This window comes from Lathyrus oleraceus, chromosome 3 (genome assembly GCF_024323335.1).
Source record: "Lathyrus oleraceus cultivar Zhongwan6 chromosome 3, CAAS_Psat_ZW6_1.0, whole genome shotgun sequence".
Lineage (NCBI taxonomy): Eukaryota > Viridiplantae > Streptophyta > Magnoliopsida > Fabales > Fabaceae > Lathyrus > Lathyrus oleraceus.
In genome coordinates, this window is record NC_066581.1 from 13,531,972 (window position 1) to 13,545,952 (window position 13,981).

Sequence of the window (13,981 nt, forward strand, 5' to 3'; positions counted from 1 at the left end):
ATGTTATTTCCCAACATCGACAACTTCGTGGATGTGAACGCTATTAGGATTTTCTCTTCTCTTAATCCCGTTCCGACTCTGTTGGGTGACACTTATTTCTCTTTGCATATGAGGAATGCAAAGGGTGGTGGTTCCATTGTATGTTGTCTGCCTCTGTTGTACAAGTGGTTTATTTCGCACTTGTCTCAGACGCTTGCCTTCAAGGAGAACAATGGATGTCTAGGGTGGTCCACGAGACTTATGTATCTCACTAATGATGATATCTCTTGGTATAATTGTATTTATGATGGCATTCAGATTATTGATTCTTGTGGTGAGTTCTCCAATGTACCTCTTCTTGGTACATGTGGTGGAATTAACTACAACCCCGCTCTCCATCAGCTTGGGTTCCCCTTAAAGGATAAACCTAACAACATTTCGTTAGAAGGATTATTCTTTCAAGAGGGTAAAGATCCCCAAAACTTGAAGGATAGGATGGTTCGCGCCTGGCGCAAGGTTCATAGGAAAGGGAGGAATGAGCTTGGCCCGAAGAATTATGTTGCTTTGGAACCTTACACCTCTTGGGTAAGGAAGAGAGCTCTTGAGTACCGCATGTCGTACGAGTATCCTAGACCTACTCCTATGATTATGGTTGGGCCTTCAACCCTCCTTAATCAAGGAGTAGAGGAGTTAAGAGACGAAGACCGTTCGCGTGTTTGGGTTCGTGAGTGTAAGGAGCTTCTTCAACAGCTTAAGGATAAGGATGCAATGATTGAGTTTTTAGAGCATCAGGTTATTGATGAGCCTGATGATGTGGTTACTTCTCTCCTACCTCACTCATCTAGGTTTTGGAAGAAGAGGTACGATCAGCTCGCCAAGGAGAAGGCCGGCATGGAAGCAGCATACGAGAGAGAGGTGAAGAGGCTTCGTGCGACGTATCTTCCGATCTCGAAGGCTTTGGACGATTGCTTCTAGGGCTCCATAGGATGTTCATTCTCCTTTTCTCTTGTATTGTATTTGGTTACCGAGATTTTACTACTTCTTTGGTGTAAAAAGTTTCCAAATATTCTATTGCTATGAGTATTCCATATATGTCTTAAAAAGTTCAATATTTTTAAAACATTTGCAAATAGATCTTTATAAAGTTCCCCTGATAAAAAATAAATAATATGTACAAGCATTGCATGCATCATATGCATAAGCAGGTTTTGGTTCCGAGCTCCTTGATACAGTGGTCTAACTCTTTGCTCTTCATTTATTTTGAAGACAAGCTGACGCACCGGTACAACACCCGAGCAAATCATCAGAAGATCATGGAACACCTCGAACAAGAGAACAGAGATCTGAAGGAAGAAATTGCCCGACTGACTGCCATGATGGATCAAATAAGGTATTCAAAATGTCAGATCTGGGTGACATTTCATATTTCCTTGGTATCGAATTCTACAAGAGTGGTAGAGGTTTTATGATGCATCAAATAAGGTATGCAGGCGAAATACTCAAGAGATTTGAGATGCAAGATTGCAACCCAACTTCGACTCCAACTGAGCCCAGATTATAGTTGTCGAAAGATTCAGATGAAGATGATGTTGACCCAACCCAATATAGAAGACTTATTGGGTCGCTTCGATACCTTTGTCACACAAGGCCTAACTTAGCATACAGTATAGGTATGGTGAGTAAATTCGTGCAGAAGTCAAAGGTATCACATTTAGCAGCGGCGAAGAGGATACTAAGGCATCTAAAAGGAACTCACGACTATGGTATTTTGTTTCCGGCAGCTGATGAAGGAAAAGAATGCAAATTAGTGGGATACACCGACTCAAGTTGGTGTAGTGATGTTGAGGATTGAAAATCCACAGGTGGCTATGTGTTTATGCTAGATGGTGCACCAGTTTCTTAGAGTTCGAGAAAGGATCCAGTGGTGGCATTATCATCGTGTGAAGTAGAATACATAGTTGCTTCTCTTTGTGCATGTCAAGCAACATGGATGGTGAATCTGGTCGAAGAGATAACAGCGAAGAGTCATGGAGCAATTACCATGAAGATCGACAACATGTCAGCTATCAATCTGGCGAAGAATCAGATAACACATGGTCGAAGCAAGCACATCGAGATGAGGTTCCATTATCTTCGAGAGCAGGTAGCAGATGGGAAGATGAATGTGGAACACTGCAGAACTGAGAATCAGATTGTAGACATCATAACGAAGGGAGTGCAGGTCGAAGTGTTCAGAAGACTAAAAGTTATGATGAATGTAGATAGCTTAGAGACAATGATTTAGGTGGTGTATTGAATTGTAATTCATTGTGTCGAAGAAGGTTGCTCGATAGAATCAGGGAAGTGTCGAATCACCTAGTGTCTTGAGTTGTATTAGAGTGTCAAAGTGTCGAAGCATGTTGCTTCACACAGGATTTCGACTTAGGCCTATTTTTAGTAGTGTTAACTATTTTGAGCTTTTTTAGTTTTGGAATTTGACTTAGGGAGTAAGTTAACCTAAATATATAAATAGAGGGAGTAACTCTTATTCTTATTTAGAGAAGTCATAATATTGTATTCACACAATTTTGTAGTTGCAAAGTGAATAAAGAAGTTTTCCACAGGTTGTGTGTAGAGAGAAACTCTGCAGAATATTCTTTCTCTCCTTCATCGTTCTTTATTTTCTTTCTCCATTGTTCTTCTTTTTTCATTGTTATTGTGTGGGTAATAACAATCTTGTTCATCAAGATTGATTGAAATTCTCCATAGATTGTGGTGGATTTCCAACACGAATTTAATAATTTTTATTACAATTAAAAAATTAACTAAATTTTTAACGTGAAAGTGAGATAATATGTGTTATTTTACAAAATTATCATTTAGTGATTTGGATTGGGTTGACGACAAATAACAAAGGAGACAAGTTACGAAAAGATAAGCCTGATTGCTTTGTGAAACAAGCCTAGTCGTTGATCTCATGGCAGAGTAACAAACATAACCTAGTTGCAAGATTTAGTACAGTAGCGAAATAACGGAATATTGTGTTATGGCAACAACAGTTTGTGAAGACATGTGGATGAAACAATTATTCCAACAACTCAAATTAAGAGACATCGAGGCGGTGAAACTAATATGTGACGACCAGCCTACATGACATGCCACCTCTAACCCAAAATTTTTATTAAAAAATTTAGCACATAGAGATCGACTAACACTTTAGAAGAGATAAAGTTCTTTCAAAAATATTATCTACTCAACAGTTAGACACTTTGACATATATCTGGCCTGATATTGCAAAGATACCTCAAGGATCAAATGATTTATTTGTATTGTGTCTCTCTTACGAACTCATTATATGTCTCCTTCCTCAACTTTGCCCTAGTTTTTAATGGCGTGGCAGCTGCTGTCATACCCCAATTTTATCTGGACATTTTAAAATTTCCATGCATTTGACCTTACTTTATTTTGCATCATTTGCATAGCATGATATGTCTTTCATCACACATAATACCTAAAATATCGACCAGGATAAATTTTCGGATCTACAAATAGACCGATTGAATTAATTTTCAAACGTACGTAAAATTAGCGGGTGAAAATTTTAAATATCAAGCTTGCAGACGTCAATTTTATTAATCTATGATTCGTGCAGTTCAAATAAAACCGATAATAACAATCCAACGGTAAATAAAGAAAATTGCAAAATACAACTCAATGATTCATCCTACAAGTTAAAACCTAAAATGCTTAAAATCAAATAACTTATTTTTGTTGAAGAAATATTTTTATTATTATATTCTCTCAATTTTTTTAAATTCAAACCATAAATTATACAAACTATTTAAATCGGAAGGTGTGTCATAAATAAATATAAACTTTATAGTGAACTCGATAATAACAGCCAACAATAAACAAATAAGAAAACTTATAAAATACTCCCTCTTTTTCAAAATGAATTTCGTTTTATCAAATAAAATTTATTTTAAAGTAAATGTCAATTTTACTTTTTACAGTAGAAATGATTATTATTTTTTTAATTGTGTTCAATAACTATTACTCTTTACATTACTTTCAATAATTTAATAAAAATATATTTTAAAAAATCTGTGATTAGCTACGAGTAAAACCGTAGCAAATTTGAACTGAGTCACTATCAGTTTTAGTTTGAGATTAGATGCGGATTAACCACGATATATGTCGTAGCTTGAATTAGGTAGCTAATTAGCTAGCACAGATTTTTTTAGCAAAGTTCAAACTATTCCCTCTGTTCCTTTATAAGTGTCACTTTCTTGCAAAAAATTTGTTTCTTTTTAATTGTCATTTGCAAAGTTCAAGGTAACATTAATTATAATTTTGTCAAAATTATCCTTAGATAATGATTGCAGAGAGAAAAAAAGTAAAGTGAATGTAATAAATAATTAAGGGTATTATATGTAAAAGAAGAATTATTGTTTGAAAAGTAACAATAATGATTAGTTTCCTTGATACGTGTAAAAAGTCAAAAAATGACACTTAAAAAGAAACGGAGAGAGTAACATTTTACATTTCATAGCTAAACCACATTTAAAACGTAGCAAAGTAAGAGTTTTATATTTATGTTTCCAAACTATTCAGCTACAATATCGGCATAAAAATATCACTCAAGCTAAAAGCTTGATAAAAATTTTAATTTTCTAATCTAAAACCAATTAAGCTAGATCAGATTTTTAATTTTCTAATCAAACCAATTAGACTATAAATTATAAAAAAATTGTTCATCTTAAACGGTATCATAATTGTTGATAATTAAGCATTGGATTAATTAAAAAAATTAAAACTATAATATTATCATAATTGTTGATAAATAAACATTGGTTTGATTAAAAAAATTAAAACTATAATACTTTTTTCATGAATGAGAACACAACTTAATAGCAATTTCATATTTATAATCAATGTTAGGTCTAAACCAATAATATTAATGAATTACAAGATACATATTTATTCTCATCTCAAAAAATATTCTAAGAGTATCTGATGTTCACCTTCCTGATGTTTCAAAAGCATCTACAATTAGAGTTGTGTTCAAACCTTCATGCACTTTGACATTAAAGCTTGGAGCACAAGGCAAACAACTATGACCACTTGCAACATAAAAACTCGTCATGAGTTCTTGGACAGAACCATTTGACTAGATCAGCACAGAAACTGGCATATAGAAACACCAAGAAGTTAAAAGCAGTGCAATTGTAAGAGTAAATAGAACTTTGAATCAGTGTGTATAGGCTTCACAAGCTCAAAGATGCTGATATACTTTAAACATCAATTCCACAAGCTCAGAGATATTATTGATAGCTTACATAAGCAATAATAGAATTCAATATCTAACTATTCCACACATCAAAAGTTAATTTGCACTCAGTAAAGTTTATTTACCTCTCATGAGTGTATCAATCATGGTTTATTCGCACTTTTCCTGAAGTCTTGGAAATTTTCTCAAAGATATATTTCATGGTTCCTAAAATGTGGATGCACAATTGTGAAAATATATGGTTCCCATATGCTTGTGTTATTGCAAAAAAGGTGAAACCTGGTAGTTCGATAAGAATGGATGAGGTTTGCACTTACTGGAAGAGACTTAAGGTTTGATGATGATGGTGTCATGAAAGACGGTAAATCAAATATCTCTATCTTGTCCAAATGGGAAGTGATACAAGAGAGATTGTTTAGAGTCGATGACAATATGAAGCTCCACATCAAAGAACAATTGAAGAAGATTGCTTATTCAGAAACCACCAACTTGAAACCACTCTCTCAACCCGTAAAAACAAAAGGTGCTCCGAAGAAACTCAAGCCTACACTGCGGTCTCCTTCGTATTTTAAACATGTTGAAAAAGTTTTTATGAACTCACGAACTTCAAAATCTCAAAAAAGTGTTTTCAAAGGAGCTCGCATTAGCAAACCACCTCTTTTGACGCCTCCACCAAAGATCCCATTCATTAATGAGATATCGGTTTTTATGCACAAATACATTGAGCAGATCGACAATGTTGAGGGGGACCGTAATTATGGTTATCGAGTTGTTTTGGCTTTACTCGATAAAGGAGAAGATAATCATACACTTGTCCGCCATCAACTTATCCAAGAGTTGATAACTCATAAAGAATCATACACACGGTTGTATGGAAAGAAAGAAAACTTCGATGAAGTTTATGAGTCTCTTGTTCCTTTTGTTATTGGACCGGCACCAGAAGCAAAATGATGTGTTTCCCTAAAATGGGTCACCTTATAGCATGTGTGTATGATAGAGTGTATGTTGATCTTACGTGATACGATTTTTCGAAAACTTTTTTTTCACGGCGTACCGCCTCACCTCAAAATTCAAATGATCGTATTATGTGTATTGGATGGCTTTCAAAATCATGATATTTTGTTCAAGTTTACTTGAAATCGGGATGTCCTATACCACTTACATCACCGGAGTGGACGGCTCATTCAACAACAAAAGTCAAGACTTGACCGAACCATTTTATGGAAAGGATGCAAGAGTTCGAAAAATTGAGCAACATTGAAAAATAAATTAAATGCGCAAAAGTCAAAGGGGGTATCACCCATAGATTTAGTCGGCGACAAATATTTCGATTCGTTTTAATTTCCTGTTTAGACGGACAAATAAATGTATGTAATTGTGTCTCAATATTAATGAAGTGTAATATATTCAACTTTTTAATATTTTAATATATTTTTTATCTTTCCGATAACATTTGTTCATTTGTCAAAAAGTTTTCAATTAAGTTTTATTTTCAAAGGTTATGTTTTCTGTCTGTTCATGAGAGGCTCTGGAGATGCATCTCCGGAACATGATAATAGAATGCAAACCCGGAGATATATATCTGGAATCAGCATGCAAATTTTGAATGGTCCACGTTTGTCTACAACTTCTATAATTAAGGTGCTCTTATTTTTTATTTCACACAAATTGAAAATGTCTAAAATTGAAAATGTCTCAAACGTCACAAATAAACACCATTTGCTATGTCAAAAATGTCTCCCTCTCCAGCGCGACACTCGGACGAAAGTTTAAGCTTAACGAGTACATCTCTCTTGCAGATATTAAAAACAAAATTCATAATCTCATATTTTACAAAGACAATCGAAGAATTATGAAGTTGGAGTACCGTCCACCATCGATTGACAACGGAGGAAAGATTGAGTTCAACAACTTTGAGCTCAAGACGGATGTAGATGTAAGGGCTATGTGGAATACATATTTCTGTTTTGAAACAAAAGTTTTGCTTGAATTGGAAGCGACGATTTCAAGATCGGTCGAAGATATTGTGAAGATGTTGAAGCAACCTGGATATTGAAGTATAATGTTGCATTTTATGTTGAAATCGCGTAATATTTATTTTATTTTATGAATGTTAATTTTATTTTGTTAAATTATAAATTTTTGGTTTCTGCCTCTGCTACTGTTGTGTATACGTTACGAAAATACATCTACGAAAATATATTGGAGATGCATCCTCGATATTAAAAAAAACTCAACTAATAGGGTGTGACTCAGAATGACTTACGTTAAGTGTGTATTAGGTGTGTTCGAAGATGTATTTCCGAAATCTAAGAGAATATTTTAATATTTTCGCATGGTGCATAAATAACATAAAGAGTACATTAAGAAATTCTCTTGAGTGATTTTATGACAAGCGGAATTAAATGTGTCTTATTCAGCAGATCAATCAAGATAGACTAATTATTTAATGAATATAATCGAAGATTTATCATGAAGAATTAAATATTGATTCTTATAATTATTACAAAATTTATTTTAAATTTTTATTTTGTTTTTTTGAAAATTTTGCAACCATAGGTTTTCACGTCACCACTTCTAGGTAAAGTTTATGGCTTTGTATGTCTCTTTCATTAGTTGAAGTATCGAGAAATTTTTAACTACATAATTAAAATATAATAATATGAAATATTTATAGGAATTACAAATTTATTTTTAACATCAATAACAGTTATAAATCTATTTAACTCTAAAAAAAAATTTACTTCTTCCTCAAATTATAACCCATTTTAACAATTTCATGAAATTAAAAAAAGAAAGTAACTAATTTTTTTTATGGGAAAGAGAAATACAATGTGTTACCGTAAAGAATTAGTATTCATTAATGGTGTAACGAATTTTGTTGAAGAGAAATAGAAGAAGGATATAATTGTTTAAAAAGAAAACTCTAACTTTATATATTAGTTAGAGAGTAAATACATCGAAGACAAAAATTAGTTGATGCATAAGAAAATAATAATAATAATAATAATAAACTTCTATTAATATATAACAATCATATATAATGATTTTCACGTAAATGTATGTACTTAATTTTATTTTATTTTGGTCATATCTTCAGGATAAACGTCGTCTTTCAACATGTTTATCATAATTATTCAATTAACTATTTTTTCAAAAAAAAAAATTTAAATAACTCATTTTTCAGATTAATTCTCAAACTATCTCATTTTTAAGAGATGGCGGCGTCAGATAAATTTGCGCATGCTCTCTAAGTAAAAGAGGTGGCGTCAATTGAATTGGCTAGTGCACTTGGTGTTGTCAATCCAATTGTCGTCCATGTTTAAAAATGAGAGAAGGCGCCAATTGGTCTGACGTCTCTGTATATTGCGTAATTTTTTTTAAAAACCAACGTATGTTTTAGATAAAAGTCAAAATCGGACAAATTGATATTAATATTAATATGCGTTTACATACGAATACCATAAAGACTAATGTCGTTGACCGTGATGACCTAACTGACCTCCGGTACCACATTCCCTAACTACCCGAACGCGTGATCCTAACTCACATTGATTATTTGCCCCAAGTGTTTGAGGATTTGAGGACCCAGGAACATCACCTCCACCTGCAATGAAGCGTTACCGCCATAGCTGAGTCAGGACGATTGAAGGAAGACATTGGTGAAAATGATGCGTCAGAAAATGTTGAAATGATTGTTGTGGTGTTTGGTAGTCATATGGTTGTTGCATCATCCATTGTGTATGCTTCATTATAGGTGGTGGTGATGTTCTCAGACCCTCAAATCCTCAAACACCTGAGGTGAATTATCAACGTGAGTTAGAACCAGGTGTTCGGGTAGCTAGGGGATGTGGTACCGGAGATCGGTTAGATCATTATGGTCAACGACATTAGTCTTTATGGTATTCGTATGTAAACGCATATTAACATTAATATCAATTGGTCTGATTTCGACTTTCTTTTTTACACATGGGCACCAATTGAATTGACAACACCAGATGCACTATTCAATCCAATTGGCGCCACCTCTTTAATTTAGAGAACAAACGTCAGCTCAAAACAGGGGTGCAAAGTTTTTATTTTCATGCTTACAAAAGTTAGGTGGTGCGACTATAGTTATGCTAATAGGACGGGTCAGCCCAAATTTCACCAGAAATGAAAACTTAAAACTCAAATTCCTCTCAAACAAGTTCGAGTTAGGATCGCCATAATCCATTTAATTCTTTTAATAAAAATATTTATTTTTTTCAAAATCAAATAACATTACAAATAATAATAAAACAATTTCGAAAACTTTCATTTATATATTTCAAATATTTTAAATAATAAATACAAATCAAATATCAAAACATGGACAACATATTTAATATTTTAACTAATCAAAATTAAATTAAATAAACGGGATAGATTCAAAAACGAATTCAATATGGATACTAGTATCTCCGTTATCTGACCCCATCACCATATTTTGTAATAGGGCCAAACCCAAACCCATTCGTACCCGTCCCCATATTTTGTAATAGGGCCAAACCCAAACCCATTTGTAGCAGATTTTCCCTCGTTAAATTCGGGACAAGTTCGGGTAGATACATGCGGGATACTGGTTATGTTATCATGCCTAGGTGCAAGACTCATATCGTGAGGGTCCTTCATAAGTATGGCCGAATCTACTATAACAAGTCTTTTCAAATAAATTTTGTCAATAGTAGAACAAACTATAACTTCCAATTACAATCAATATATTTGCTTTAAGGCACAAAATAAGCTCATGCAACGCAGTTGCATAAAATGAAATTTAGTCACACTCTAATTCATCAGGAATAACAGGTCGTTTAAGAATAAATAAGCTCAACATAGTCGAACATAAATAAAACTCCAATACGCAATCGATATATTTGTTTAAAGAACAAAATAAGCTCATGCAACATAGCTGCATAAAACGAAATTTAGTCATACTCTAATTCATCAGGAGTTACAGGCCGTTTAAGAGGGATGATGGACTTCTTTTCGACATCATGAGATAATGCTTTTCTCATATCTGAAAAACATAGGGAAACAACGACAACAAATTAATAAATAACTACATGAACTTTGTTTAAAATGAGTAAAAGAGATGAAGGAAAACAAAAACATGAAACCATACCCAACCCATCTTCTTCCCCAGAATAATAACGTAGCACTCGTCGATATATCACATAGCCAAGCTAAGATGTTAAATAGGAAAGTAACTAGTTAGCAATTCAAGCTTTAGGCTTAGAAAATCCTAATCTAATGAAGAAAACATATCATAATCCAACAAATGGAAGTCCATGTCTCATGATCCTAACATCCAATTTACAATGACATTATATTTTAATAGATGAGATGATAAAACTCATAATCATGCATATGTTATATTGCATTATTAATATCATCTAACTGATGTGAACAAAATACTCAAGAACCAAAAAAAACACAATCTGAATAACTTTGTTTAGCCCATTGTTTTGAAAATCAGAACAAGCCAAGCCTGTAAGACCGAATTACCCATGAACTAAGTAAAATCACATGAACCAATCACAATGGACATCGGCAATTATGATTAATTGCTTAAACTTATCTACTAAGAAGAAGTAAGTTTTTGTGGAAACTCTAGCAAAACTGCTTATGATTTTTTAACATGTTGGCTTGGATTTGAAACTTAAGTTCTTTCTGGTGAATGGTAACATGACTGTAAGTCACTAACATGACAGGGAAACGACGAAACGACGCATGAAGCCGTGTAGTAGGACACTACAGTCAAATAAAAGGGAAAAATAACAATTTTCTTTTTTAAAAAATTCAAACTTACAATATTGCCCTCATCTTCACAATGGCGGTCGGTAAACCGCTATAAAACTGCTATAAGGGTGCTATTGCGCCGCCACGACATCACAAATAGCGGACGCTATTTCCACTATCGCAGATAGCGGTTAGCAGTCCAAAACCGTGGTGCCGAGGTCCCGTACTGCTTCGCTATAGCGCGCTATCGACAACCTAGCCCAAAATCTAACACAAATTGTTAGTTTACTTAGGAGTCGTTGAGTGTTGAAATTACAGGTCTATACCCTTTTTCTTCTCTAACAGCTATTTTTTATTGATGATAAGAAATTAACATATAGATCACGAATCCTCCTACCAGTTCAAAAAACAAGGGGATGCGTAGAGAAAAAATAACAGCTAAAGAGACACCCTTGATCATTCTAAAGTTCAACAAAGAAACCGATTTAACACAATCTTGTGCATAAACCCATAAGGAAGTAAGAGAAGGTTTGATTGGAAATGAAAAGTACAGAACCATTACCTTTTCATACATCTTGATGGCTGGTGCATTTGATGCTCTCACAAATAGATCAACAAAGTAGGCTTTGTCACTGCAAAATCCAATTCTAACTTACATCAAGACCTCCTCACAGACAATGATTAGGCTACTGGTAACACATTCCGGAATCTCACCACAAATTCAATCCCCAAACCCAAAATCAATATATTAATCTCTTGCTCCACTTAATCCTATTCAAAATATTGAAATTAAAACAACTGATCCATTTCAATCAAAAATATAGATGCAACTGACGAAAGGGAAATTCATAGTGATTGGAGAAATAAGAAATCTATCCATTGCAGTCAATGATTTACCAAAAAGCTACTGGAAAAAGAAAATTAAAAAAAAATCATGAAAATAGTATAGGGGGGTGTTTCAGAAATGTAATATTACAAATGAAACATACGCATGTCTTACATATTGTCACTGATGTCTTCCAGAAGATTCATTAGTTTCTTGGCTAACTGTTGCCTGCGATACTCTGGAGCAACTGTTACTGCAGTTACATGACCATGCCAAGAGTCTCCTTGCCCCTCTACTTTACCCATAACTACATCAATGATATCGCTGTTAGTATCCAATAGTCTTCTACACAAAGAAGACGATGCAAAAACTAGAAAATAAACACAGTACGACTTAATCTACAGTTTGGCACATGATGTGAACTTTTAAGAGAAACATAAACTCCATCGTGCATTAGCAGATGCAAACAAAAAAAGGGATCTTAAGTGTCATTGAGCTAGTTTGGATGAAGATTTCAATAATCCCTTGCAGGAAAAAAAAATTGAAGTCAAAAACCAAATATATACAACTTGAAAAATCCCCACTAGCTAGAAGCTAATCCATAACGGTCCTTTTTTGTTTTCTAGACCAAGTCACTGACTGTGAAGAGCCTCGTATCTATGCTAAACCTTGCTGGAGTTTAAACCACCAAATCCTGCAAAAAAGTTGATAATCTACCAAAGACAACATTCGTTCCTGAATCTTGTGTTCTTACTCTTATCTAATGTTAGTTTTACACCTATCATTGTACTCATTGTATGTTATTAGGCCTTGAGCCATCTGTCTTACCCATCTAAGGGTCACAGCCTAACTTCTTCTCAAGTAACATATTATTTTAGTGACAGTATTAAATATTTCAGACAATTAAATTGTTCCTATGTTGGTTAACAGAATATGTACAGTTATCTCTCTCTCTTATATCTCTCAAGGTATTTGTTAAGAGTCCTACGTCAGACGATATATGGTTTGAACATGTGCTTATAAATGGGGGCAATCCTCACCCTACAAGTTGGTTTTGTATGATTGAGTTAAGTCCAACCACATTTCTTAATATGGTATCTGTGCCTCGTTTAAGATCCGTTGGATCACCTGCTATCAAGTTTCCGCTATCGGACCACCTAAGGGGAAACCCCAGAACCACTTCCACTTATATTTTTCCAAGAAAAACAAAAATGCAAAACCCTAACATTTTAGGCAGAAACAGAAAAAGCTAGAAAAGTCAATGCTTTATCACAATCTCAATATGAATTTTCTTTTCGATAATCAAATCAACCTACATTATGCAAAAAAAAAACATGCTTCATAGACAAGAAAAAGAAAGCAGAAAGGGCAAAGACTTACTGTAACCCATAATTCGGTTCCCAGGGCCTTCGGCAACATGGAAATAGTCTGGCCATCGCGCTAAATACGTCATGTAGAATGACATATTAAACTGAAACAAACAAGAAAGTTAAGAACGCACAAAGTGAAATGCACTACATTGAGTTGATGGACCGGAGAGAAAGAAAAAAGTTACAGTTTCAGTGAGATGGTCTAGATTGACATTTGTAAAACGAAGAAGGTCGTTGCAGCAAAACCTACGAATTGTCGTCATCTTGAAGGAGCAACAAATTCCAACAAATTTAAGTTATTTGGTGTGGGTGGAGATAAAATTAGGGTTTGAAATTCGAAATTGAGAAGAAAATTAAAGTGAGATAGATGAAGTCACCAAAAGAGGGGAAAGAGAAACACAAGAAGAAGGCGACGAAGCTCCGGCAAAGATGAATCCAAGTGTTATCTCCCCAATGTTATTTTGTGGATTAACTTGATTTTTCTTTTCATTAGAAGAAAAAAAGAAATAAATTAAATTAAATTAAAATCAAGGATTTTTTTATACAAAATAAAGAATTAAGTTTTAAGCGACCGCGATTGACAAGAATTTGAATATATTCATTATGGTCAACTTTTCCATCCAATCACGCTATCACAATAAGATTAATCGTCTAATCTTAATCTTATGTGTGTGTGTTAAACATACTTCATCTTATGGGAGGTTGTTAAACAAACTTGATTGCATTTGATGTCAGGATAATGAGAATTTCTTATGGCATGTTAGATCTTTTTAATGC

The 13,981-nt window shown here is 34.0% G+C and overlaps 1 protein-coding gene across 2 annotated transcripts; it reads right to left on the reverse strand.

Annotated features, from left to right (window-relative positions):
- Positions 1-9,966: 9,966 nt before the first annotated feature.
- Positions 9,967-13,742, reverse strand: LOC127132136 (N-terminal acetyltransferase B complex catalytic subunit NAA20). 2 transcript variants are annotated; one of them, XM_051061008.1, is made up of 7 exons: positions 13,582-13,742; positions 13,390-13,467; positions 13,215-13,305; positions 12,009-12,141; positions 11,571-11,640; positions 10,392-10,452; positions 9,967-10,286 (listed from the first exon to the last, which is right to left on the reverse strand). In XM_051061008.1, exons 2-7 carry the CDS (start codon positions 13,465-13,467, stop codon positions 10,195-10,197), a joined length of 525 nt encoding a protein of 174 aa, XP_050916965.1. In that variant the 5' UTR covers positions 13,582-13,742; the 3' UTR covers positions 9,967-10,194. The 2 variants fall into 2 exon arrangements, with proteins under 2 accessions (XP_050916965.1, XP_050916964.1); XM_051061007.1 differs by having other exon boundaries at positions 13,390-13,697.
- Positions 13,743-13,981: the final 239 nt, after the last annotated feature.